Source organism: Equus asinus, chromosome 24, assembly GCF_041296235.1.
Source record: "Equus asinus isolate D_3611 breed Donkey chromosome 24, EquAss-T2T_v2, whole genome shotgun sequence".
Lineage (NCBI taxonomy): Eukaryota > Metazoa > Chordata > Mammalia > Perissodactyla > Equidae > Equus > Equus asinus.
The window spans coordinates 69424081-69450427 of record NC_091813.1 but is presented as its reverse complement, the minus strand read 5'-3'; the positions used below and the strand labels follow the sequence as shown (position 1 = coordinate 69450427).

At 45.7% G+C, this 26347-nt stretch overlaps 1 protein-coding gene across 4 annotated transcripts in view; it reads left to right on the top strand.

Annotated features, from left to right (window-relative positions):
- The window catches only part of NHSL1 (NHS like 1), a 125516-nt gene that overhangs the window by 70567 nt on the left and 28602 nt on the right, over positions 1-26347 (top strand). For all 4 annotated transcript variants that reach the window (XM_070496328.1, XM_044754400.2, XM_070496331.1 and 1 more), the window contains exon 3: positions 16089-16216. In XM_070496328.1, the coding sequence (XP_070352429.1) occupies positions 16089-16216 (128 nt within the window). The remainder of the gene's footprint in view (positions 1-16088; positions 16217-26347) is intronic.

The window sequence follows — 26347 nt, the reverse complement described above, 5'->3', positions numbered from 1 at the left end:
CTGTGCTTGCTGGGAGTTTTTAAATGAATGGGTGAAAGCTCAAGCTGAGCTTGCTGTCTTTTGTCAAGACTGCAGTAAAGAGACAACGGTGTGGTGGAGACATGCGTGAGGCACTGAGGGCCCACGGGTAGGGGCCCGGCCAGCAGAGAGAGGCACTGGAGAGCCCACGCCGCCACCCCCACTGGAGAGGAGGTGGCCCCCACAGTGTGCAGTGCAGTTTCGCTCTGTTCTGGTCCAAAGAGAGCAGAGATCTTTGCTGTTTTATATTTGTCTCTGGAGAATTTCATAGAGTTTGGTGACCATGCTCCTTGGTCGAATGACTTGGTTTTGTTGATTTATTTTGTTACTAGAGATTTAGGTAGTAATTTGCTGTTAATGACAATACAAACATGCACCTGGATTTAGAAATGGTATTTTGATATTTGGTTCAACAGACATCTAGCTGGCAATGAATAGTGAATTTCTGAAGATGATTCTGAAATCTCATTATCTATAAAGAATTCACTCAGCTTTTTACTGAATTTCCAGAAGAATTATACTCTTTTAATCTTGAGTTTAAATTACTTAAAGTAACTTAAGTTAATTAAAAAGAATTATACTCTTTTTAATCTTGAGTTTACGTTACTTGAACCCTAATGACGAATAATGTTTGTTTTATGTGGATAGTTCTTTTTCTTTTTTTAGTGAGGAAGATTGTCCCTGAGCTAACATCTCTGCCAATTTTCCTCTATTTTGTATGTGGGACACTGCCACAGCATGGCTTGATGAGCATTGTATAGGTCCACGCCTGGGATCTGAACCTGTGAACCCCAGGCCGCCAAAGCAGAGAGCATGAACTTAACCACTGCACCACTGGACCAGGCGTCTATCTGGATAGTTCTTAGCTTTATTTAAAGGGGCTCAATTAGTGGAAAAGGGGAATTGGGGCAGGGGGTGGGTGCTGGAGATCAGTGAGAGGTTTGGATTTTGTTTCTTTACAACTGTAGACCTCATTTGAAAATTATGAGCATATTAAAGGCTGAAATAAAAATGTTATTTTCAAGGCTCCATCCCCAAAAAGCCCAGTTTGGAAGAGAGAGAAACATAGTTTCTCACAGCATGTGTAACCGGCAACTTAGTTACTGTGTCCCTTACTCTCCCACCCGAGTTAGTTCACAGCCGTCTGGTGTTGTATCAGAAACGGGCTCCACGCAGCTCGTGTTGGAAGAAGAACATTTTAGCAGGTTGGCCTGCTGGGCTCCAGAATTAGAAGTGTGAGTGCAGCGAGGGGTGTGGAATCTGGCTGTGTGAATTCAGTCAGAAGGTTACAGTTACTGTATCTGGAGGGGTGAGTGGAGGATTTACAGTGTGAAGAAATGACTGTTTATACAAGGTGACTAAAAACAGTGGTTTTCGTGTGTGTCTGCAGACCACCCTGTTTAACACTGAAGAGTGTTCGCATTTCCTAAAACTGGACCAGCTTCTAGGCAGCGCCAGCCAGGCTTCTCTGTCAGTTCTGTCAGTTCTCAGACTTAGTAAGAGCCGCTGCGTCTGTCCTTCATTGTCTGAAGCCTCCTGTCCCCTCGACTTAGACCAGTCAGTCTGTTCTGGGAAGGCTGTGGGTTCTCACTGGGTGTGATGAGGGCCCGTGCCGTTGCGTCTGCTGCCTGGGGCACACGGGTCCCGGGACAGCCCAGGTGCCCCGTGGTTCTGGCGATCAAGTCTCCTTTTGGGGGCCTGTGGCACTTCTCATAGGAGCATGGGTGCTGCCTTTGAGGCGTGGCCTCATGGTGCCGACTGAGGGCTCCTATCTTTGGCGTGAACGACGCATCTGCTCACCTCAGACTCTAGGTGGGCATCTGCTTTGCCCTCCTGTGTGATGACACTGAGTTCTTCTGGCTTTTTCTCTTCTGTCACTTTTTAAAAGTTATGACATGTAACACAGACAAATACATAAAACATATGCAGGTTAACAGATAGTTATAAAGCACACGTCTCTGGAACCACTACCTGGGCCAAAAAATAGAATATGACCTAAATTCCATAAACGTCCTGTTCTTGCTTTCTGACAGGAAAGTCTGTGTTCATGAAAAGTGCATGGGGCACACGTGGGTCCAGATCCTGGCTGTTCTGTACCGGGCGTAAACAGTTTGATTCTGTTTCTTCAACAATTTGAACTTGTTTTCTCATCTGTGAGATAAAGATCTGATACATATCTGTTTCCGTGGTAATAAGATGAACTTATTTATGTAAAGGATCTCAAAGGAACACCCCTGGCGTGGAAGCGGTGTTTGTGGAGGGAAGGTGCATTTTAATTTAAGCGCCACAGAGCACAGAGGTAATTTTGTCAATCCCAGCCCTATCCCACGTGGCTGTCGTGGTTCAGCCAGGCTTTCCTTGCAGAGATGCTGTGGGAGGAGGAGAGGAGCAGGGGAAGTGCGTCATCAGACCACTGTGACAGTGCAGACACTGGACCCTCAGCTTCGTTCACCCGAGTCAGCAGGCGCCTCCATCCCCCTCCTCCTCAACCTCTGGAGGCACCGCCATGCTGGAGCTGGGCCTCCGGGGCCTCTGATTAATAAATCCCCTTCTCGTCGTTCTGTGATGAGTAAACTGAGGCCGTGGAAGCTGAGGGATTCCTTTATAGCTACTTTGCAGTTTGCAGACAGCTGTGCCAGGACTCATAGTCTTCTGGCTCAGCCCAGGCTGGTCTTTTTGACTTCAGATCCTGAGGGCGTGAGGAGACCTGTGCCTGTGCTGCCTCTTCTAGGAGGTCAGGGAGATGTGGCTCACCTGTGTCTAAAGGCCGGAGGAGATGGGGTTTCTTTAGCTGATTAACTTAGGAAATGCAGATTAGCTTATGGACGTCTAAAGGCGGTGGCTTTGCTGTTCTTCTGAAGTCTCCTCTTTGCTCATTCCTGATTTCATTGAAATTTAGAAATGTTTAAGAGAAATAAAAGAAAGGAAGCTTCATCACGGGACATCATGTATAGCCGATGTCTGTAACCATCGTGTCCTCCTAATAGCATTTGTTGCGTGTTTTTGGAGCTACAATAGGTCATTACTTCCTCAGTGGACTTCACACAAAGGCACAGGTTACCGAAGGACGAGAGAGAGACAGCTGAGGTGCCCGTGATGTGGCTCTTGCAGCTGATTTATCTGCCTGATTCATTGCTTCGTTCTTCCTGAAGAAGCTGTTAAAAATGACGTGTATGAGAGGAGGTGGAATATGACTGGTTAAAGAAAGTTTAAGTTTTTTATAATAAATGTTAAATTACTTATACTCATTCATATAGAATTTTAACTTATTTCCTAGTTTAAACAAAAACAGGATAGAATTGGGATGGTGCGAGAGGAGGGGGTGGGTTCTTCTGAAAAAGCCCTGAACAGAGGTGAGGCGTGATTCTGTCTTTCCTGAACCACAGCAGCATCGACGTCTTTGTTATCATTGATTATCCCAGAAGCTGAGGCGAGGCCAGAATTCTGATTCCAGCGCTGCCAGTAGCCTGTGGGACGCTTGGAAATCACGTCCCACGTCTGTCCTTGGCCTCCTCCCTGGGAGGCAGTGTATGATGTCCAGGTCCCTTCTAAGCTCTGCGATTCTGACCGGCCTCTCAGTCCTGACAAACTGCTGAGCCTCAGTCCTGACAAACTGGGTTGTATAAAATCTAAGTCTGTGTTGACATAGCAATTTGCTAAGTGGTCCTGCAGGTGAGTCAAGAGGAATGACATTGCTGCTTTCCTGGGAAGCTTCAAGCTGGCGGGAGATAAGAGGCGCGTGAATGACCGTGTGCAGGTTGGTAATGGCGGTGTCGTTGAGCCGCACCCTCGGCCCCGGGCGTTGTCTTTAAAACATAAATCCAATCATGCCTCTCTTGTTAAAAATTCCTTACCAGCTCCCTGTCACTGGTGGGATAAAAGCTGACTATCTTAGCATCTGAGAACCCCGTCGTCTCACGCCCGCCAGTGTGGCCTCATCTACCCAGTCCTCGTTCCTCCACCAGCTCTCTCCCTTTGCCCACACATAAGAACAAGTCCTTCCCCTGGAACACCAGCTTGTCCACCACCCTCCTTGTCTCTCCAGTGCTTGTCCCAGTCCCTCCTCTCCCCAGGCCCCTGGATCGGTCGTTGGGCAGCCGCGGGTGACCTTGCAAAGAGCCGTTCCAGGGGGGCCTGTGGGTTTAAGAAGCCAGGTTTCATGAGATGAGAATTATTTTTATAAGTAGAAAAATTCTACAAGTAATTTTTCTGTTTGAGGAAGATTAGCCCTGAGCTAACTACTGCCAATCCTCTTCTTTTTGCTGAGGAAGACTGGCCCTGAGCTAACATCCATGCCCATCTTCCTCTACTTTATACATGGGACGCCTACCCCAGCATGGCTTTTGCCAAGCGGTGCCATTTCTGCACCCGGGATCCGAACTGGCGAACCCCGGGCCGCCGAGAAGCAGAACGTGTGCACATAACCGCTGCACCACCAGGCCGGCCCCTACAAGTAATTTTTTAAGAAAGTAGAGTAAACAATGTCAACAAGGCAAAGAGAAAAGGGACAATATTTTGAGGTGGTGGCAGGGTATAGAGAATTTTGTTACTTGTTTAAAAACTAGAGCCAGTTAAGACGGTTGTAGACACAAGGAGCCACTGGAGGGGACGAGTTTGCAGACACACAGTGAGGCGTGGAGGGGTGCCCTGAGGAGGTGCAGGCAGGGAACTGGGTGCTGTCAGGGTTCGACCTCTGTCAGCGGGACAGAACTGGGGAAGTGTGTTTTGAGATGAAGCAGAAGGATGGAGGAGCTGTCCTGAGGTGGTGTTGGAGGCTCAATAGAAACGTGACCCCACCTGTTGCCACTTCTTCGAGGGAGGGGAGAGCTCACCTGGTGCTCCTCTACTCGGTGCTTGTGACGTGCTAGGGCGACTTTTCTAAGACAAGTGATGCTATTACAGCTTATTTTTTAATGTGTTGGTATTTCATCTGACTTCCTTGGGGACTTGTGTCCTTAGGGAAAGTTGCCCAACCTGATGAAACAATGAATTAAACTCTTTATTGAGGAAAGAGAAGAGCAAAGACAAAAATAAGGAATTAACAGAGGAAATTATAACAAAAGCAGCTCTCTAGCTTCTCGTGTTGGATTTGACAGAAGCCTCGCTAACACTACCTGCTCCAAGTGTGGAGACCCTAACTGAGGGTTACTGCGGGAGGGCAGTCTATACACGAGCACAGGAAAATGAGCAGCATTGCTGTCAGTCGGGGAGCAGACGTGTTGCCTTTTTTCAATGGTGAGCAACACACAAAAGATAGAGTAGCAAAGACAATCATTTAAGTGACCCAGGTCTCAACAAAGCACTCGGATTTTCTGAACAAAAGGCTTTCTGTTTTGTTTTTGTGTCCGAGCCAGTCTGCTGTTTCAGCAATTCTGTTTTAATTCCTGATAGAGTGAGTAACTTGAGTGCGTCTGTATTTTGCTCGGAGCCACACAGAAGTGCTGCATTGAAGGGGCTGAGGATAAGGCCCTTATCGTTCACTGCTCAGCCACGGCACAGCCGGTTTAGAGTTTCCACCGGCATTTTGATATTGAGTGACCTGGTGAAGCTCAGGGCGCAGTCTCAGGCTCTTTCATTCTACGTGAAACGAGATCGCCTCCAGGCCACCTGTGCTCTGCTGGTGTCTGTGAGAACTTGCAGACCCTCAGCACAGGCCTCAGAAAGCTTCTGCCTAACTGAAGTCAGGTAGTTCTTCAAGTCTCCTTCGATTAATCTGGGTATGTGAAGAGAAGAAATGTTAAAAACTAGTTTTCTGCAATGGTAAATAACATTTTAAGAGTAATTCTTTCCATGGTCTGCAATGAAAAATAAAGCTAACTCACAGTTTTATTCAGCGGCTTAAGTTTTAATATTTAATTCCTAAGTTTTTTGGAAGGTTTTTATTCCACTCTAATAGAAATTAACCATAGATGGAGAATGTTAATCAAAATGACCTTTTTTTGCCCTTCTATATAAAATGAGATTGCCCATGGCATTTAATGTCTGAGAGAGAGATACCAGTCCCAGGATCTGGGGGGAAGTCTTTTCAGTACATGTCAAACGTTAATCAGCAAGTTCACTTCCCGCGTGAGCTGGTGACACAGTTAGTAGTGCATTTTGTCTGTGGTTTTCCGCCTCCCTATCCTGATCACTTCATTCCCCAAACAACTGTGCAGGTTGAGGTGAGAGTCATTTGGAATTGTGCGAATGTGACTTCCAGGCGTATGAATTCAGTCTGCTTGTCGTTCATTTTTTCCTCCCTTGGTGAAGAAATCTGTCCATGTCACAGGCAGCCGCATCACCATCTCTGCTTCCACCTCACTCCACCTGAACTGTCCTGGAGCTTTCTCTGAGGATGGAGCTTCGCAGTGACGTCCGTTGTGTCTGACCGAAGTCTTGTGAGAGTTGCCCACAGTGCAGTTGGTTTTTAATGCTGTATTTGGTCAGTTTCCCTGAAGCTCTACTGAGGTGAAATGTCCTCAGATAAATGACCTTGGAGAGCACTGACCATCATCCTGCCTATCTCTCCTCCCCTCATCTTATTCCTGAGCTTATGCTTGGGCCCCTCCCTCATTAAAGCCTGGGTTGGTGCTGGTGCCAGCCCACTCCCCTCAGTTCTGCTTACTAACAGCAATGATGTGGCTGGTAACCAGAAGGACAGGCAGGTCACCTGCCTCTGGCTAATTAAGGTGGAAGGTGTGGCCAAGTGCACAATACACCTGGGTGAGGGGCAGGGTGTGCCTCTATCCTGTAGTCTGGGGGCCCTTTCAGGAAGGGATGGTGACCTCACTGACGCCTGCCAGCCACCCACCCTGAGTCAGGTCACAGGGAGCTAAGGAACCATTAGGAGGACATCCGCTTTTATTTTCGGGGCTGGGAGGCTGTTGGAGAGGTCTGAACTCAGGCCTGATGTCATCTGACTCGTCATCTTTAAATAGCTAGATCTGGTTCTGTGTTAAAGGTTCGCAGTGAGGGGATGGGAATCACCACAGTGATGGGATGGGGGGATCGCCACAGCCAGGAGAGAGGCATTGGTGGCTGGAATCAGGATGGTTCCTTCGCAGCTGGAGCTGAAGTGCCACGGTAAAATGAAAGCAGACACTCTGAGCATTCTGGGAATCTGACAAGGCACTCCACAGGAGCAAAATTAAAGCTTTTGCTGACACAAAACAGTGTTCTTTGGGAACTAGAACTCAATTCCAGATGTAGCGTTTCTGCCCGTCCACTCTGACCTGTACCCTGTCAACTAGATTCTTCTTCATTCTTTGGGACCTGTTTCCTCTGAAATTATTGTGGTCACAAGTATGGATCATTTGTGACCTAATAAAAGAAACAGACTGACCCCCTTTCCCTGAGGCCGTTTACACTTCTCACTGGGAATTTGTAGGAAATGCCAGACCCTGAGATTCCGTCTCCCTCTGCAGGAGCCACGCCTGGCGCCTCCTCCCTAGATGGGCGTCCCATCTACCACCTTTTGTCTTGCTCCTGCTGCTCTGTAGGCACTTACCTTACTCTGCACAGTGAACGGTGCTCTCGGCACGTCCCCGGCCGGAGCAGGAGGTCTCTGGGAACCTCGATTGCAGTCCCGCCCCACAGACCTGAGCCAGATGCTCTGGGACTGGGCCCGGCAGCAGGTCAGCAGGCTCTCCCAGTGACTCTGATGCGGCTGAATTTGGAGAAGGTGATTCCGTAAATTGTCACGTAAATTGCTTACTACTCAGTCAGCTGAACCGTGTCCCATGAGCCCCGCCACTCCTTGCAGGCTGGGATCCAGCGCACAGGGTCTGTTTGCTTTCAGAGTCTGAGCTGGACCGCTGCCCTTCCCGGCCCTGTGGCCTCAGCGATCTGAGACTCATTCCCTCCTTTTCCTTGACTCCAGGGTGATAGCGCATTTTCTGATGGGCTCTCTCTCTCACCCGGCAGTGAAACGCAGCAAACTCCAGCACCTGGAATGTTCTGTCTTGTAGGCACCATTAAGGGAGAAGATGTCCACTCTCCGAGGCCTGGGCTTAACCACTAAAGCCACAGTTCTCTCCTTTCCTCTCATGTCTGTGGCACTGTGGGCGCTAAGTGTCACTGGAGTGGTAACTGATGAAGAACTGGTCTATGACTCAATTATGCATTCTTGGAAGATAAACTTGGATATAGTGCTTCATATGTAATAATATGCTTTTATGCCATTGTAAGTATTCCTATATAAGTATGTACAAACTCTCCCTCCAAAGGGGAGAGGGAAGAAAAGAATGAATCGTTAGTGTAATACTGAACCATGAGGGCATCTTTATTTGGAATCTGTCATTTAAAATTCCACCCAACTATCTAGGAAAATATCCATTGAGAAGATGAATATGAAATCCACGGTGTTGTTAAGACTGTGGCTTTTCAACTCACTTAATGTGCATCAGATAACTTCTCACTAAAAACATTGACAATTTATAGTCTCTTAAGCATGCTCTAATTCGTTGATTCTTGAAGACAATTTAAATAAATTGAAGTTACACTGTTTTGAAGAATTTATGGAAAATCCAAATGTTACTTGGAAAATCCAGTGTGTGTGACTGGTGAGGCAGAGTCTTAACTGTCAGTGCAATTTCTTTTCTTTTCCAGTTTTGCTAAACCCAGTAATCAATGAAGAAGAAGGTAAATCTCTTCTATTTTAAAATGCATTTTGGTTTGATTTTCATTCAGAAAATACATTTTCTAATGTTTACAAAGCATGATATTTGAGTCCAGTAAATTTTTCCTGTGTGCATCCTTGAAAGCTCAGGCCAGATTCTTCAGCTGCATCACACCCGATACAGGTGTTGGACTGGAATTGATTGTCTTCTGAACGTGTGTTTGAAGTCTGATTGGTCCTCAGTCCTCTGTGCCAGACAGAGATGTACACCGCCCCTCCAGCCTGCTGTTGATGATCCGGTGGATAAACAGCTGGAGTGGAGGTTAGGAATCCTGGGTCTGCCAGAAGCTTCACGCCTGGGCTTCCTAGTCTCTAAGGCAGATACAAGATCTGTTTTCCTTCAGTTTTTTTTTAACAGAAAACAAATAATGATGGCCAAGGGCTTTCAGTTTAGAAAATAAAGCATTTATTAAATGTTAGTAGTAGCGGCTTTAAGAATCAGTGATCTGAAAAAGCTTCTTTAGAGTGTGGCTCATCATGGGATGTTCTCACAGAAGTATCGTGACCACGATTTTTATTTTATTTTATTTTATTTATTTATTTGTTTTGAGGAAGATTAGCCCTGAGCTAACTACTGCCAGTCCTCCTCTTTTTGCTGAGGAAGCCTGGCCCTGAGCTAACATCTGTGCCCATCTTCCTCTACTTTATATGTGGGATGCCTACCACAGCATGGTGTGCCAAGCGGTGCCATGTCGGGACCCAGGATCCGAATCAGTGAACCCTGGGCCACCAAGAAGTGGAACATGCGCACTTAACCGCTGCGCCACTGGGCCGGCCCCATGACCATGATTTTTATAAGTGACTTTGGAAGTGGAGTCCTCCTGATTTTTAAATACCTTGAATTATAGTAGGAGTATGAAAGATTTAATACTGTTAACAAGAAACCACATTCAGGTTTTAAAATATACTATGTTTAGAATGCTATGCTGTTGTGAAATACAAAAATTGTGCTTTTGACCTGAATCTTTCAAAACTTCCCTAGTAGTTTGTACACATATGCACCAACAGTACCTGTATGACCTGAAAATGACAGGACGACCTTGGCTGGTCTGTCTGGCTTTAAATGCGTGGTGCCTTGGCGAACACTTCATCATCCTGTCCTCCTCTTTCTCTCTCGCAGCCTGACGAGGCAGAAAGTCTCCCTTCTTCCTGTTGGCACCCACTCAACTTACCACACAATTTTCTTGGGGAATAGAAAAACAAATCCCTTCTTACTCCCACTTTGCATTTAATTTCTGTCTTTCCTTCTCCCTCTCATTTAAGCAAGTCAGACTTAGTGCCCATTTATTTAAAAACTTCTCTCAGAGTGTATTTCAAAATCTTTATCATAAATTCAGGACATTTTCACTCTGTAGTAGATTGTCTCTCGTGGAATTGTGCATATGAAAAAGTCAATTATGTCGCAGTATACAAACCAGCGGTAAAACCCATGGACTTTTCCGGCATCACTGAGCAGTGTGTTCCCTACAGAGGTGACATTGAGGCTCTTCCTGGGCTTCTTTGGAATTTACATGTCTGAGCTGTCTTGAGGGAGTCCCAGCATCTGGGGAGGGGCGGGCAGGACGAGGAGGTGCATGCAAGTGAGGCCACATCACTGTTCAGTGTCCCCAGAGGTGACCCCTTGGCCTTGTGTCCTAACAGGGCCCACGAGGCCCTGGTCATCCATCCCCTGCTCCTGTCTAAGTGCATCTCCTTCTGTCCTCGCATGTCCCTCAGCCAACATCACGCTCCCGTCCAGCCCTTTCCCTGGGATGGAGCGCGCTCTCCCCGCTCCGAGGTCACCATTCCTAGGTCCCTGCTCTGAGGTCACCATTGGGGAGTCCTGTGTCAACACTGCTCCCTGGTCCCTTCCCTACTTCGTTTCCCTCTGAGCGCCAGGACCCTCTAAGATGTTGTGTAGTCCACCCCTTTTTCTGTCTGTGCCCCGCAGGAGCAGGAGCTCTGTGGCCAGGACTTCTGTTTTCCCTTTGCTGTGGGTCTCCGGTGCCTGTGATGTACTTAGCAGGTGGTAGATAATATTTGTGAGTTAATGGATAACTAGCTTGGGGTGCTTTGCTTTGGAGTCATGGTGCATGAGTAACCGAGGAGAGAGAAGAGTCTTGGGGCCAACGGCTTCTTGTGATCATGATCCTGCTGCTGTGGCAGTGTCTCTCCTGTACCTTCTCTCTTTGCTGTTCTTTCATTAAACACATCAGTCGAACTTCTGTGGTACATGAGCAAGCGGAGGGTCTAAGCAAGTGTGCGACACAGTTTCTAGGATGGAAGTATTCAGGCTGCCATGAAGGTCGGGGCAACCAGGGAAGGCTTTGTGGAAGAGAGGACTTTCCTAGGAAGGAGTTCAGGGCACCGAAACCCCAAGCTGAACGCATTGACTTGCTAGATAAAGGCGGGTTATTTTACCTGCTGTTAAGTGAGGACAGAGATGTGGAGGGGGTGTTATCACACCATAAGCTCTGTCTGCAGGTGCTCACTCTCAGGCTGAGCGCCCCCGGGCCGATGTTGCCTCCGCTGCCTGTGACAAGTTCCCTTTTGCTTCTCAGGTTTTCATGTGTAAGATGTGGACAATTGAATCCCCAGCTCCTAGGGTTGCTGTGCAGAGTAGATTCTGTAAGAAAACTTCTTAGAACAGTGCCTGTCCCTGGGAGCCTCAGTCAGAGTTGATGTTATTAACAGGCAGTGGTTTCTGTTATGCCGGCTGAGTTACCACATCTTGCCTCTCCCTCCACAAAGGGTCACTGTCCTTGGGACCTTTGAGGCTGGTCCCTGAGGATGAGGACAGTAGTTTCTTCCCCAGGGCAGCTCAGCTCTTCTGGGGTCCCAGGGGCGTCCCCCAATGTGCAGTTCCTGCCACAGTCTCAATGCCCCAAGTTCCTGCTAAGGGGCAGCTCCTCCCGTTTCCTGGAAGATCCTGTGACTCTCCTCCACATCATAGCGTCCCCTGGTGGCTGTGCATCCACAGGGCTGCTGTGACCAAGTGCCACCAACTGGGTGTCTCAAACCAAAGGAATGTATTGTCTCCTAGTTCTGGAGGCCAGAGGTCCAAGATAAGGTGTCCGGCGGGCCCCATTCCCTCCAACGTCTCAGGGAGAAACCCCCTCGTATCCCCCAGCTTCTGTGATGCCAGGTGCTCGCTGGCCTGGGGCGGCACCACTCAGTCTGCGTCCGCTGTCACGTGGCCGTCTCCCCTCTGCCTGTGTGTCTGTGTCTCCGCGTGGTCCGGTGTCTCCCTTTTCTCTGCTCATGAGGACAGCAGCCGTTGTATTAGGGCCACCCTCATAACCTCATCAGAACATGATCACACCTGACAAGATCTGTTCCCGAATAAGGTCACTGTGACGGGTACCCGGGGTTAGGACTTCAGCATATCTTTTGGAGGACATGGTTCGACTCATAACATATACTTTCAGCTCGAAGGACCTCGATCCCTTCTCCTTGCTCTGGCAGCTGCAGTGTCTCATATGTTTGCCAGGCCCCGTCTGACACTCCTCCAGTGTGAAAACGCCCCGAAGTATAAAGCTTCGTGTTGTGTAAGACTAATTAGGTAATAACCAAAAATTCTGCCATTAGAGCAATTCAAACATTTTAGCTCTGTTCTGGATTGAGAGGCCATGACTGTCAGAGAAACTCAGGATGAGTGCTGTACGTACTTAGGAAAAGAAATACAGCCTTGCAATGTTTGGTAAAGAAGTAGCCGAAGGCCTGGTAAAATTGTAGAATCTTTAAGAATTGTGCCACCAAGCAAATCTTGTTAGGGAATTGCTCACTGGCTTTTAAAAGTGGAAGCGTTTAGGTAGTTGTGGTTTGTGTGGGGAATTCTGACAGCAATGATCAATCAGTTCTTGGGCACCCACCGTGTGGAGGGCTCTGTGCAAAGTTCTGGTGCCTTCACCTGGTCTCCCACCTCAGAGCAGAGCACTGAAAAAGTTTGCTGAGTGATTCTCGAGACAGCCTCCCAGGAGTGGCATCCCAGCTCTGCAGGGTGGGGTCTGACTTCTCAGGAGGCTGGAGTGCTAACTCAGGCCTCACAGGAGCAAGTATTGCCTGGTCTGTTGGACTCCAGACTCAGCTGCCGCTCCATGCGGAATCCCTCCTTGGTTAGCCTCCTGTCACTAAAACGCAGCGCGTAGCTTTTCACTGCTGTTGCAAATGCCCCACAGACCTCTCGCCCTCATTCAGGAAGGACTGGAAGTGAACGTTAAATGAGCATTGGGAGAATGGGTGACAAGAATCTGGAAAACCGTGGATCCAGTGTTACCGCTCCTTTGGAAGAGTCACTGGAGCTGTTTTATGAGGTGTGATTGCTTGTGAGGCAGGATTGCCCTTCCTCGCCCCCTTGGAAGTTGGGTATGGCCATGTGGCTTGTTTTGTCCGAAGAAGGAGGAGCAGAAGTAACCCGACTGCTCCTGGCAGAAGTCCCTGGAGCCAGCGTGGAAGGCACCGCCTCTCCTCGCCCTGTTTTGTGATCGCAAGTCGAGGTGAAACCTCCCTCTGCCAGGTCCGTGAGTGACTGGCCAGCTCTGCATAGACAAGGACAGTGTGCAGGAGGATCTCCCGTCCTGTTAAGCCACTGCAATTTTGAACTGTTTGTAACTGCTGCATATTCTAGCTCATTGTGACTGATTTAATATGTTTAGGAACAAAACATAGAAAGTGGAAATTCATCAGGGATTTCCATAGAGAAAATTATTTTGAAAATAAGTTTTTAAAACTTCTTGTAGTAGACTCTTTTAACAAATCTAAAATGTTAAATAGAAAGTCTAAATAGCAGCTTGGTGCATGAAGGTTTGGAAGCTGAAGCAGAATTAATTTCATGAGGTGGTTAGATAACCATCTCGTTCTGTGACATTATTTTTTTTCTTCTGTATTTAAAACTTTGGTCAACCAACAAATGTTTGTCCATCCTTCTCACGCTAAAGAAAATAGTTTGACATGAGAGGCGGGAGGAGGAGATTTGTGGTTGGGAAACCAGAGGACACAAGCACAGTGACGTGTTTATCCAGCAGCACTGCGAGGAGGACAACTTGTCACACTCTGAATTTCTGTGCCAGAGCAGAGTGCACTAAGATGGGTCTTTTGTTACCTTCCGCATCTTGCTTCCAGCCCGTAGGTGCTGGCACAGCCAGCCTGCAGCCCCCTCAGTCAGATGTTTGAAAGTCTTCGTTTATTCACGGCAGCTTCACTTACTTACATCCCACCCTACAGACAATAAAGGCAGTTTTTCATGAACAAAGCTCTGATTTAGACACTGAGCGCTGTTGCAACTTGATGAGAGGAAATTTTCCTAGATTTCCTCTCGTGTTGGACTAAGTGATAATGGAATTGATGAGTTTACTAGATTTCAGAAATTTGATGATAAAAATATTGGTCATCTGCCATAAATTTATACTGCCTCATTTAATCTTAGACCCAGCATCATATTTCATTTGATGTACTACTGTTTAAATACTTCTGTGAGAAAAACTTCGTTGTGGAGAAAGAGGCATTGTCTTTTGAACTAGGCTCGAAAAGTGACATGCTGGAAGTACTAATAATTGCCCGACTTTCATGCTTTTCACATATGGATAATAATGTTGCAATATTTTGGTCATTTTAAGATTTACTGTGTATCAAGACATTTTACCTGTTTTTAGTATTATTGTCAAGAATTTTGGAGCTGATATCACCTTTAGAGATGATCTAACCAGAGTCCCTCCTTATCAACCAGCAGAGGAATCTTTTTCAAATACCATCTTCTGTGGTACTCAATACACAACATTATAAGATTTTATCATTTCAAGCTTAGACTTATTCTAGGGTCAATTCGTGAGGGAAAAGATGATTCTGAGGCACAGAAGGACTTGGTCTAAAGGGCTTTGGCTCTCACCTCGTGTCCTCTTGTGTTTGGCGGCGTTTGAGAACACGGAGTTACTGGGTGGCCGCAGGTGGTTACAGCTTTTATTGGTTTGTATCACGAGGTTCACCCTGAGTCCTTAGGAGACTTCCGTTTTATGGGACCACAGAAAAGCTGATTTCACAGCACAAGTTAATGACATGTAAAACTATTGAGTTCTTGGATTTTTTAATCTTAGCTTTAAAGTAATTAAAGAAAATCAAACCAAAAATTTATAGAATCCAAAAACTGCACAGAAATGCATTTGAAAACTCCCGATCATGATTGTGGAGCATTATCTCTGTAGAGTGAGCCTACAGACGCTGACTGTGTGATTTATTGTACTGTTTTTGCAGAGAAATTGTCAGATATTGGAGAAAATGTGAAAATATTTCTCACTGAAAACTGTTAGGTTAATACCAGTAAATCCTCATTAAAAAATAAGTTGTGCTCTGGAAGTTCCAGAATTTTCTTAATTTTCCATTTTACTCAATATTAAAAGTGGTGGTCAGCCCAGCCCACAAGGTCTTTAGCCCATAAGTGAGTAAAGTGGTGGTACTCAGCTGTCTTGTGATTGCGTGTGCATTTGTTAGTTTGGCATCCTGAAAGGTCCTCGTGACTGTTGCCGTAGGATGTTTAAAAGTCTGATTCGCAGTTCTGGATTGGAAACTTTTCCTATCCACTCCCACTGTGGGGTGCAAAGGAGAGAGAGGGTATTTTTATTCCCCCGTTGAAGAATTTTCATCCCTCCAGTAAAGTGCCAGCTTGTCTCCTTGGGGAGGGATCTCAGATCCTCGTGTGAGGAAGGCCCCTGAAGACCCCTGCTGTAGTTCTGGCCTGGAGGTGTCTGGTTTTATAAAGCTGTGCAAAGAGGAGACTTAAACCACACACGTTTTGCACTCCTTTAGCGAGCTGGATATTTAAAGGAACCCATGGCAAATCCCTCTGCGGAGCAAATGCTCCTGGAGCTCGAGCCGGCAGAACTTTCCTTGCTTTTCTCGCCCCCGTAGCTGATAAGAGTGATCGGTGTGATGGCTTCTCCTTGAGGAGAAAGTTCTGCACAGTGATTGTAGGCTGTTTGGCATCAAAGTTAAATTGATAACTAAAAACAAAATGAGAGCCTTATAATCTGTGATTTCTCATGTCACTTCCAGCTGCCAAGTCCAGGACACGAGCGTAGCATGAGAATTGCCTGTTTTTTTAATGTGGAGTTACGTAATTGCTGTGTGTCAAAAATTATAGTACTTAGGACCCTGGGTTCAGATTCTGAGTCTGCTGCTTACTTGCATAACATTACAGAGCAAATATTTTAACTACTGTAAATTTGCCTCAGAGGGATGTGAGATATAAGATGATCCGTTTAAAGTATCTTAACTGGTATCTAGGGTGTGGTTGGGATTGGACTAATTCTCAGTCATTTTCACCTTCATTTTCATTATTAATATTATTGTTGTTTTGAAATCTTATAGAAAAGGTAATTAAAGAGGAGTAGACAAACTCTGATTTTTCGTGCCCTTCTCCCCTCCCTGGCCCGTACCCCCGCAGAATGTGATAAACTCCGGCAGGATGGCTCCCGAAGTTCCCAGTATTACTCCCAGGGGCCCACCTTTGCAGCTGGCTCCAGCCCACTGTGTGACGGTTATCAGGATGAGGATGAAGAAGCAGATCACGAGGTAAGCCATCTGGATTCCACATGGGATCGGGGTTGGGTCCCAGAACAGAGAAAGGACATACGTGGAAAGTCTGGTAAAATCTGATAAAGTCTGTTTTTAGTCAGTAGTATTATCCTAAGTTAATTTCTTAGTTTTGATGAATGTATCATGATTATGTAATGTGTCAACATTAGGTGGCCAGTACACAAGGGATTCTCAATCCTGTCTTTGCAACTTTTCTCTAAGTTTTACAATTAGTCTAAAAATAAAAAGGTCAAGTCAGGTTTCAAAGAACTCATTAAAGGGACATAATCAGTATATTTGTGCATTTTGAAGATTCTCTTTTAGGTGGAAAGGTCTTATTTCTGTTGTTTTGTTTTTTCATATGAACCCAGTTAGATTACAAGGAAGCTGTAAGAGTAGAGCAAAGTCAGGTTTCAGTGTGGTCGGTGTTTTACTATGGGCAGAACACAGCGGTTTCACGGAACATGATAGCCCCGGCTGGTCCACTCATGATGCTGGGTCGTGTTTGCGTCCCTTTCTGCCATCCGTCTCTTGTGATATGCGCAAGCTCCTTAGGACAGATTATTTCCTCAGTACTAAATGCACTTGAAAGAATAAAAATGTATGGAGATTTTAACTTACATAATTTTATTTTCATTTCATTGAGTAGTGTGGACTGACACAAAGTACTTAAAGTTTGATGAACAGGGTTTGGTTTAGAAACCATTTTTAATTAAGAAACTTTAGTGGAATTAGGTCAATACACAAGTGCCTTATTGTTTGGAGAACATTATTCAAAATTTATCATCCTTCCTCAAATGTTTAAATAATGTCAGACAAAAAAGTAAGGTAACAGTTGATCAAAAGTGGGAAATTAGTACAGTAAATTTTTGGTCTTCTAATGAAGATTGGACCCAGGTTTTATTATGGAATGTCTTTCCTGTTTCTTTAGAGGCATTTTCACGAAGTAGGTTAGTCCTTTGAGAGTCTAAAATATACAAAGACGGTCTCTTACTATAATAAGAAAAGCAGCTGTTTCAAAATTGATCTGTCTTCAACTTTAAAAACTTATTTTTCTCTTGTTGGTGTAAGGAAAATTAAAATCAGGATGAATTATATAGTGAGGATTTCGTTTTGATTTGAAAAATTTTTTCAGCTTTATTAAAGTAATTTACAAATAAAATTGTATCTATTTAAAGGGTGATGATTTGACATTCTCACACTTTGTGAAATGATCGTCACAATCAGATTAATTAGCACACCCATCGCCTCACATAATACCTAGTGTGAGAGGCGAGGACACTCAGAAGTTTCTAGGACACAGCACGGAGTTACTAAGTCGCCATGCTGTGCGCTGGATCCCAAGCTTATTCATCCTAGAACTGAGGCTTGCACCCTGTGACCAGCATCCCCCATCTTCCTCACCCACAAGGGTTTTTGTATCCAGATATGCATCTGCTTTTCACTGGTGCTCAGAGGAGGAGAATTGGGTTTATAATGGGCCCGGTGAGACAGAGGTGGCTTGGGTGCCACATGATTGTACAAGTTGAGAGTATCCAGGAGCACAGAGTCTCCTGCTGGCAGATCAGTGTCACCAAGGCAGCCTCCTAACATCTTCTGGAAAGCGGAAACAGTTTCTGAATCCTCACATAGCCGTTTACTTACCACGATGCTGAAACCCGAGGGAAGTCCAGTCTCTGTGGACTGGTTTCTACTCCTGTGCACTGCCTCGGACCCTCCAAGCAGCCCTCTCCCTCACGGATCATTACCCTGAGGAAAGGAGTCGGCAGACAGTGATCACATGGAAAAGAGTGTGCGTGTAAATGTCATCCTTGACGTGACGTGACATGGGACACATCCCAGTGAGCGCAGGAAGTCCCTGTGGTGGTGTGGTGGCACTGGGTCCCCGACAGCAGGAGCCAGGGGTGACCCTAGACACAGCTCCCCTTGGGGCCACATGCTCCTTCTGTAAATGGTGGCCTTGGGGCATGGGGGAGCCTTCGCTGGTGTGTGCTGGGTGGGAGAGCGAGTTACAGGCTCTGTCACAGGGTCTGCACTCATGGCTTCCTGTATTTGGACCCTAACAAAAGCACATAGCTGCTTGCAGATCTTACCTTCCCGTGCTGCTGTGTATTCCCGGGTGAAAGTATTTTGAAATCCTTGAGGTATACTATTAGTAATATTTATGGGGAATTTATTTTTCTTAGATATAGAGATCCAAGTTGAATTATGTTCAAAATTTTTAAGTCATTAGGTCTGTATGTCTTCTCAAGACAGTTTCTGTTAAGAATTTTTTTTGAGAATAACATGTCAAATTATATAATGTATTAATTATGAACGATTATATATTAATTAAATATCAACTAACAAATTATCCCATTATATTAACTAACTTCCCTCCCTCTCATGCTTGTTTCTGTTAGGCTACATCATTCAATGTTGTGTTAAGTTTGCAATTTCTTGGTTCCATGGAGCATCAAAAAACCCACTTGCCATCCCACTATTGCATATCCAATTTGATGGTCTTGGAGCACATTCTCCATCTTTTTGTTTATTTATAATTATTGGATTAATTACAATGCTCTCTACCAGCCAATATACTTTTTTTTCTTATTAACTCTATAAGGTTAACAAGACTCAGCACTGCTTTCAGTGACAGAGGACTTGAAACTGGTATGAGATTAACCTTCATCTGTCCTTGTGCTCTCTCTACCTCTTCCTGTGGGTCCCTCAGCCTAACGGGTACTCAAGCATCTTCAAGTCAAGGTGACACCCCACACAGTGTCTAGGGCATGATCAGCTGCCTAGCGGGCTCATTCACTCAACAGTCGTTCACTGAACAATTTACTACTAAGTTAATACTCATCCCGAATCGGAAGTCTGTTGATCTTTGTGACCCACCACCATTCACCGCGTCATGATGATGTGTTGATTTGAAGCTGTGCAGCCATCAGAGGTTGTCACTTGGAACACAGACATGTCCCTTATCCCTCCTCAGTGTCTTTGTAAACAGAGCTACTTGAAGCACAGAATCATAATTCCTTTTTAAACCAGTATTTATTAAGCACCTGCTGTGTGCCAGGGACCATCTAGGTGCTGAAGATGTAATAGTGAAGTAAACCAGACATCCTCGCTCTTGATGGTGCTCTGACTCGATGGTGCTCTGACTCGATGGTGAGACCCCAGGAGTAAATGGGCAGTGATGCTATATTAGGAGTGACGTGCTCTGCAGTAAGGTAAAGCAGAACAAGACAGAGTGTAGGTTGCAATTTTAAATTAAAAGGTTAGGTTTTCCTGAGCAAAGAGGTGGTTGAGATGAAAAGAGGGAGCCATGCAGGCATCTTGGAAAATAACCTTCCAGGAAGAAGAAGCAGTCAGTACAATATGTGTCTCTTAAGGATGCATGCTACATGCCAGATGCTGCGACATGTAAAGATTAATAAGACACCTGTACTTGCCTTGAGAAGCTTACAGCTCTCAGGTGGGAGAACTGACCAGAACTACAACGTTTCATATGTCACATGTCACAGTAAGTGTACAGTAACGTGTGGAAGAGATGCCCTTCTGACCTGGGCAGTCAGGAAATGGGGACGGTTGGGACAAGGGAAGGTCTGCAAGGGAAGAGTGGGAGAGCTTGCAATAGGCAGGACACACCAAGGACCCGGACCAGAGGTTGTGTGCACGCCGAGGAGGGCGGTTTCAGAGGTGCTGGCGTCCTAGGAGCTGGGCGGCTGATTCCAGCCTCAGCTCTGCCACTGCTGGGCTGCTTTGGATGTTTCACGTGGGCCTTCAGGACGTCAATGTTCTCATCCAGAAAGTGGGGAGTGGGTAAGATTGCTCTCTGGGATCTTTGTGAACGGGCTATTCATTCGTTCACTTAATAAATGCTGTCCGGCATCTCCAGTATGCCAGGCGTTGTTGGAGGTGCAGGGCAGCTGTCAAGTGGGAAGGACAGGGTCCCTGCCATCACAGGGATGACGTATGCAGACAGATACAGTGTAACGCCGGGGTGACGAGTGCTGTGAAGAGGAATGGAATCGTAGTCCGGAGTGTTACAGAGTGACAGGCTGCTGTTTCAGAGTGAGTGTTCAAGGGGACTCTGAGCTGTCGTCAGAGCAGACCTCACATGCAGTGCAGCACCCCACACATGCAGATCTTGGAGAGGAGCTTTCTAGAAGAGACAGTAAGTGCAAAGTCTGGAGACAGTGACACAGCCATCCTGTGGGAGGAACAGCTGGAGACCAGAGTAGCGGGCAGTGACAGGAGAAGGGAGGCAATGATGACTTTGGGGAGATCATCAAGAGCCAGATCGCATGGGACCTAGTCAGCCGTGGTGAGGACAGTGGATCCATTGTTCCTGGGAGGGAGGGGGCCCTGGAGGAACTGGGAGAACAGCAAGATCTGGTTTTCTATTGAGCACTGTTAGTCTTGGCAACATATGGAAATAAGACCATAGAGGGTTGAAGATGGAAGCTGGGGCAAGCTGGTTGGCTTTTCAGCAATCCTGGCAAGAGACCCAGGATGGGGGCTGGGACCAGGGTGGCCCTGGTGGAGAGTCCCGGTTTATTTTGAAAGTGGATCCTACAGAATTTGCTGAAGTTATGAGAAGAGTCAAGGATGTTCCATCTGCCACCTGTCCCTCCAGCTTGATCCCACTAGAACCCATTATGAAAATTATCTGACCCCATGAGAAATTCCAATGTGTTGACCCCACCCTCTTCGTCACCTTAGATGTCCTTCCCCATCCTGTGTTACATGGTCCACCATTATAGCCACTTCTCTGTACACACTTTCAACTCTACAGGCCCCTCTCTCCTTTGCTGGTTTCCTGGAGAAATCCCAACCCCAGTTTGATCCAGCGCTCTCTCTGCTCTGTGCTAAAAGCTGATTGGCTGAACAAGGCCAGAGAAGAACACTAGGTATGTTAGCTGGTCTCACCATAAATGTGTGGCCTCAAACCGAAAGTCCTGCCCAGTGATAAAAATATGTTCACCCATCAGTTCCCTCCTCCACTCTCCCAAATTACATTCCACACCTTCTTCTCAAGACTCCAAACCCGCTTCCTCTGATACGCTCAGATCCTGTCTTTGATATCTACGCACTAGGAAAAACCCAAACAATCGGAAGGCATGTCCTTTCACAGCCACACCTCTCGAACCACTCGCATCTGTCCCCATGCCCCCCACTCTTTCCTCCTGTTGCAGTGGCTGCACAGTGCTTGCTGCTTGTCTGCCTGCTGCATCCTTGTTGCCCAGATCAGGGCCCAGCACACAGCCAGCGATCAGTATGTTCCCAATGGAATGAATAACGCCAGCCTCCCAAGGACTTCACACCTGCCACTTTCCTCTCCCTTCTGCCTCATCAGTCTCCTCTCTCTATTGCATCCTATCCATCCTTATAAAAACGTTCTCGATTTTCTTTCATCTTGAAGAAACTTTCCTTCAGCCTTTTATCTCCCTCCAAATTCTGCCACATTTACAGCTTCTCCAAAGAAGGGACTGACCTTGCTGTCGACGTGGCCTTTCCTCACAGTCTGCTGTGAACCCTGCGGACGCGCCCCTCGGGCTGCTTGTTCAGTCCACTCATCAGCTCTCCCGGCCACACCCCATACTTAATTCCCAGGCTTCGTCTTACTCAGCCTCCGAACAGAACAGCATTTGACATCACTTCTCGTTCTTTGCTTCTTACGATACTTTCTTTCCTTGGCTTTCACGAGCCCACGCACTCCTGGTTTTCCTCCTCCTCCTCCAGCCTTTGCTTCTCAGTCATTGTTGGATGCCCCTCTTCTTCCAGCTCCCAAACGCTGGCCTGAACCTTGCACCTCTGCTCCTCTGGAACAGACCCACTCCTTGGGTGGTTTTGTTGAGTCCATGGTTTCAAATTCCATGCATTGACGCTTCCTAAGTTTCTGTCTCTAGCCCAGACTCATGCATTTATCTGTTTACTGTCCAGCTCTGCTTAGTGTCTTGCAGGTGTCTCGAACTTATCCAGATCCACATAAGTGATTCTCACATCCCTCTTCCGAAAAGATACCTGCTCCTTCCCTGGTTCTTCCCTCCTCAGTCAGCACAGCCTCCATTTTACCAGTTGCTTAAGTTATAAATGCCTCCTTGATTGTTTTCTTTTTCTCACACCTTCAGACATTACCAATTATTGAGCCACTTCCAAAACCTCAGTTCAGGTGTCATGTTACAACTCTGCTAGGGCATGTCTCTGAGAGTGGGGGCGCTGAGGGGAGGTTGTGAAGGGTCGGGCAGATGCCAGGTGGAGCAGCTCTGCAGATCTTGAGTTCAGCAAGAGTGAGGGGAGGAGTGTGGTGGAGGAGGCTGGGGCGGGAGCACCGAGGGATGATGCTGAGGAAAGGAGTTGACCTTCACTGCAGAGCTGATAGGAAATCACTAGCTTTTTTTCTTTCTTTTTTTGATGAAGAAGATTGTCCCTGAGCTAACATGTGTACCCATCTTCTCCTATTTTGTGTATGGGACACCACCACAGCATGGCTTCTTGAATGGGGCTAGGTTCGCACCCAGGATCTGAACCTTCGAACCCTGGGTTGCCAAAGTGGAGCACATGAACTTAACTGCTACACCACAGGACCGGCCCCTCACTAGCACTTTTTAAGCAGAGGATTTTATAATTAGGAATAAAAATTGTATGTTCCATGTTTTTAGATGGAAGATACATACATCGTGTTGAAACTGATTTTCTAATTTGTGTCATATATCAAACCTGACTCTAGAACTTCTAGAGAATATTTTAATAGCTAATATTTAATATTTTAGACTGATTTCCATTTTTAAAAAAGAAAGTTTATAAACAATTTACACCAAATTTGGCAAAAAAAGGGTAACTGTGAGGCGATCATGTGTTAACTAACCCTATTTTGGTGATCGTTTCACAATATACATGTCTGTCAACATCATGTTGTATACCTTAAGTTACACGGTGTTGTATGTCAATTATCTCTCAATAAAACTGGGAGCAAAAAAAGTGAAGCCAGTAAAAAAACACTGGACCAAATTCAAAAAGCATCAAGCCAGATGGTTTCACAGAGTGGTTTTTACTAAAGCTTTAAAGACTGGATGAATCCACTGCTTGAAACTCTTCCAGAACAAAGAAAGAGAAGGAAAAGGTGCACTTTTTATAATGAATTAGTTTAACACTGCTGCCAAAACCTGATAAAAACTGCTCAAAGCAGAAAATACTGGCCAGTCTCTCTCCTGAATGCTGGCATTAGAAGTTGTGAATAAAATGTTAGGAAAGAGAATCTAGCAGCTCCTTACAAGACAAGCACTCCAAAATCAATCCAGACTTATTCCAGTAGTAATGCAAGGATGTTCAATATTAGGTAATCCAATCATACATTAATCATATTAACAGATTTGAGGAGGAAAATTATATCAAAACCATAGGTATTAATAAGGTACTTGATACAATTTAACAGCCATTCTGGATAAAAACACTCAATATACGAAGAAGTGGATACTCATAACTTAACAAGTTGTATTTGTCTTGTCACCAAATCTAATATGATTTCTAACTGGCCATTCTCATTAGGATAGGGATGAGACAGGGATGTTCTCTGTCACTGTTGTGTATTGTGTGGGAGGAACCAGCAGCACCTCTGGAAAAGCTGTGGAACGAGAGGTACGAAATGCAAAAGACCGAGGTGATGTTGTCACGCAGACGTGGCAAGTTTATATTCTTGGTGAATCCAGGAGAATAGAATTAAACTACTATCAATAATAGAATTCAATAATATAGTAAAGTGTGAAATTAATATTAGAAATCAATAACTTTCATATCTACAAAGGCAGGTTTGAAGATATGATAGAAAAAATATTTAAAATAGCTATAGCAGACAAAGTAACTAGGCATAAATTTAATAAGAAAAGTACAAGATCTATATGAAAAAACTCTAAAATACTGTAGAATAACACAAATGAGATTTGAATAACTGGAAAGGCATACCATGCTCTTAGATTAGACGACTCAGTATCAAAAAGCCGTCAATTCTGCCCAAGATAATTTATAAAATTAACACAATAGCAATAAAAAGTCGAGCATTCTGTGTAGTTTTGGTTTGGTTTGGAGTTATTTCAGGGATGGGAGGCGGAGGGAGAGGACCGGAGAAGCTGAAGATGAGGTCCGTCACTGGGCGGCTGTGAGGAGCTGTGAGGAAGGTGCTAAGACATCAAGTGTCGGGAATTACTCCACGTGGCAGCTGGGTACAGACCAATAGGACAGAACAGTAAAAACAGAACTCAGAGTCCAGAAAGAACCCAAAGTCTCCCTGGGATTCAGTGTCTGATCAAGTTGGCATTTGAGATCAGGTGGGAATCCCATAACCGGAGGGTCCAGGCCAGCAGTTTGTGGTCTGTGTGTTAAGACCAAGACCCCAACCTGCAACTCATGTTCTTACAAGTTGTTTTAGCAGTCGAGGTCGTTTTAGATACAGAGTATGTGGAAGTCAGGTTAGAGGGGAAATTCTCTGGGGAAAACCCTTTCTTTGTATTTCCTGGGCAGGCGATGGGGTGGGTGGTGAGGATAGCCGTGGGCCGTGTGGGAGATGGGACAGCCAGGTGAGTGCCCAGACCGTAGGTGCTCAGACATCTGAAGACGTATTTAGAGAGAAAAGCATCTAATTAGCATGCAACAAACACGAAGTGTCTGTATGTGCCTAGGACGGAAGCATTCTCCTAGAAGGAGGCTCGCTCTCAGGGCAAAGGTTCAGGACGTATGTTAGAGCAAAGAGCCTCGCGATGGCTGCTTTTCATTCTGGATCCTAAGGTGAAACCTTTACCAGGTAGGCCTCCTGTTTACGGCGTCAAAAATGATTCCACACATCTTTCAACATGGTGATGTAGTGTCGCGAGAAAAAACTTGCTTAAATGTTTCCAACTGTATCTGTTATGTGTATCCTAAATATCAAACACTGGCATGAAAAATGCTTATACAGAAAAGAAATGTAGAAATCTCACAAAATACCTTTCATTTAACTGGGAAATGGAAAAGTAAGTCATTGCTTTAGTGTCGTCTAGTCTTGACACTTTTTTGTTCGTATAGTTTTGGGGTATACCAGCTGCTACCCAAGAGCTTATTTGGGTATCTTAAGGAAGTTCAGTTACAGATGCCAGAACGTTCCGTGGGTCTATGGGCTGTGCTGTTGGAGGTGGTGTTTGGTGAGCTGTTCGCTGGGTTGGGGAAACCTTCATAGGGACCCTGTCGTCTTGGGAGAAAGGGTGTCCATTCTGAGTTACTCAGTCTCTCGTGTAAAATTCACGTCCAAACATAAATTAGACTGGGATTCTGGGAGTAAACGGTTGGCTTTAATGGTATTGATAGAAACTGAAATTTTGTTTTTGGTTTCCCGTTATTCTTTGAACTGGCATTTTGGGTTGTGTTTTAGTCTTCATTGATAAGAGACATTTAATTGAGGAGGACTTTGATGACAAAAGGATGGGCCTTACCCTGTATCTGCAAATGCAGGAGGCTGGTGTAAGGGGAGGCCCGAGAGCCCGGCTCTGGGCAGCGCCCCAACCTCTTGCAGCCAGTGGCCTTGGGCAGACTGCTTCTCTCTGTGAGCTTCAGTTCCCTCCACTGTAAGGAGTTGTCGGCCACATGCCTGTATGCTCAGGACGGTCCTGCCATACAGCTGCTGTCCTGGGTAATTATTAACAGCACCTTTCACTCTCAGCCGCCTTCTGGTTTTGATAATGAACCAGCCTGGAGGGTTGTTGTGAGGTTGGAGTGAGTTGATGTTTGTGAGACCCTTAGCATGGTGCCGGCACACAGGATGGCTCCAGCGGGGGCGGAAGTGCCACCTTGGGGACAGGTGTGCTCCAATAGTGATGATTGTTATCATTCAACTGCTTGGTCTTTCAAACCAGACTTCAGAGAAAGTTACTCTGTGAACAGGGTCAGTTTTTATGAAAATTTGGCTGCTCCCCCAGTCGTTCTAAGGCTTTTCTTCCACTGACATAGAATTTCCTACCTAAAGCAAAGAATTTGAGAGGTTTTAGCAACTACTAAATAATCACAGATTGTCTGCATGTAGCACCTCCCGTGGTCACACTAGTACTAACTTTATAATAATATAATAATGGAATATGTGTAATATTATGTAATAGTGGGACACTCGAGAAGATA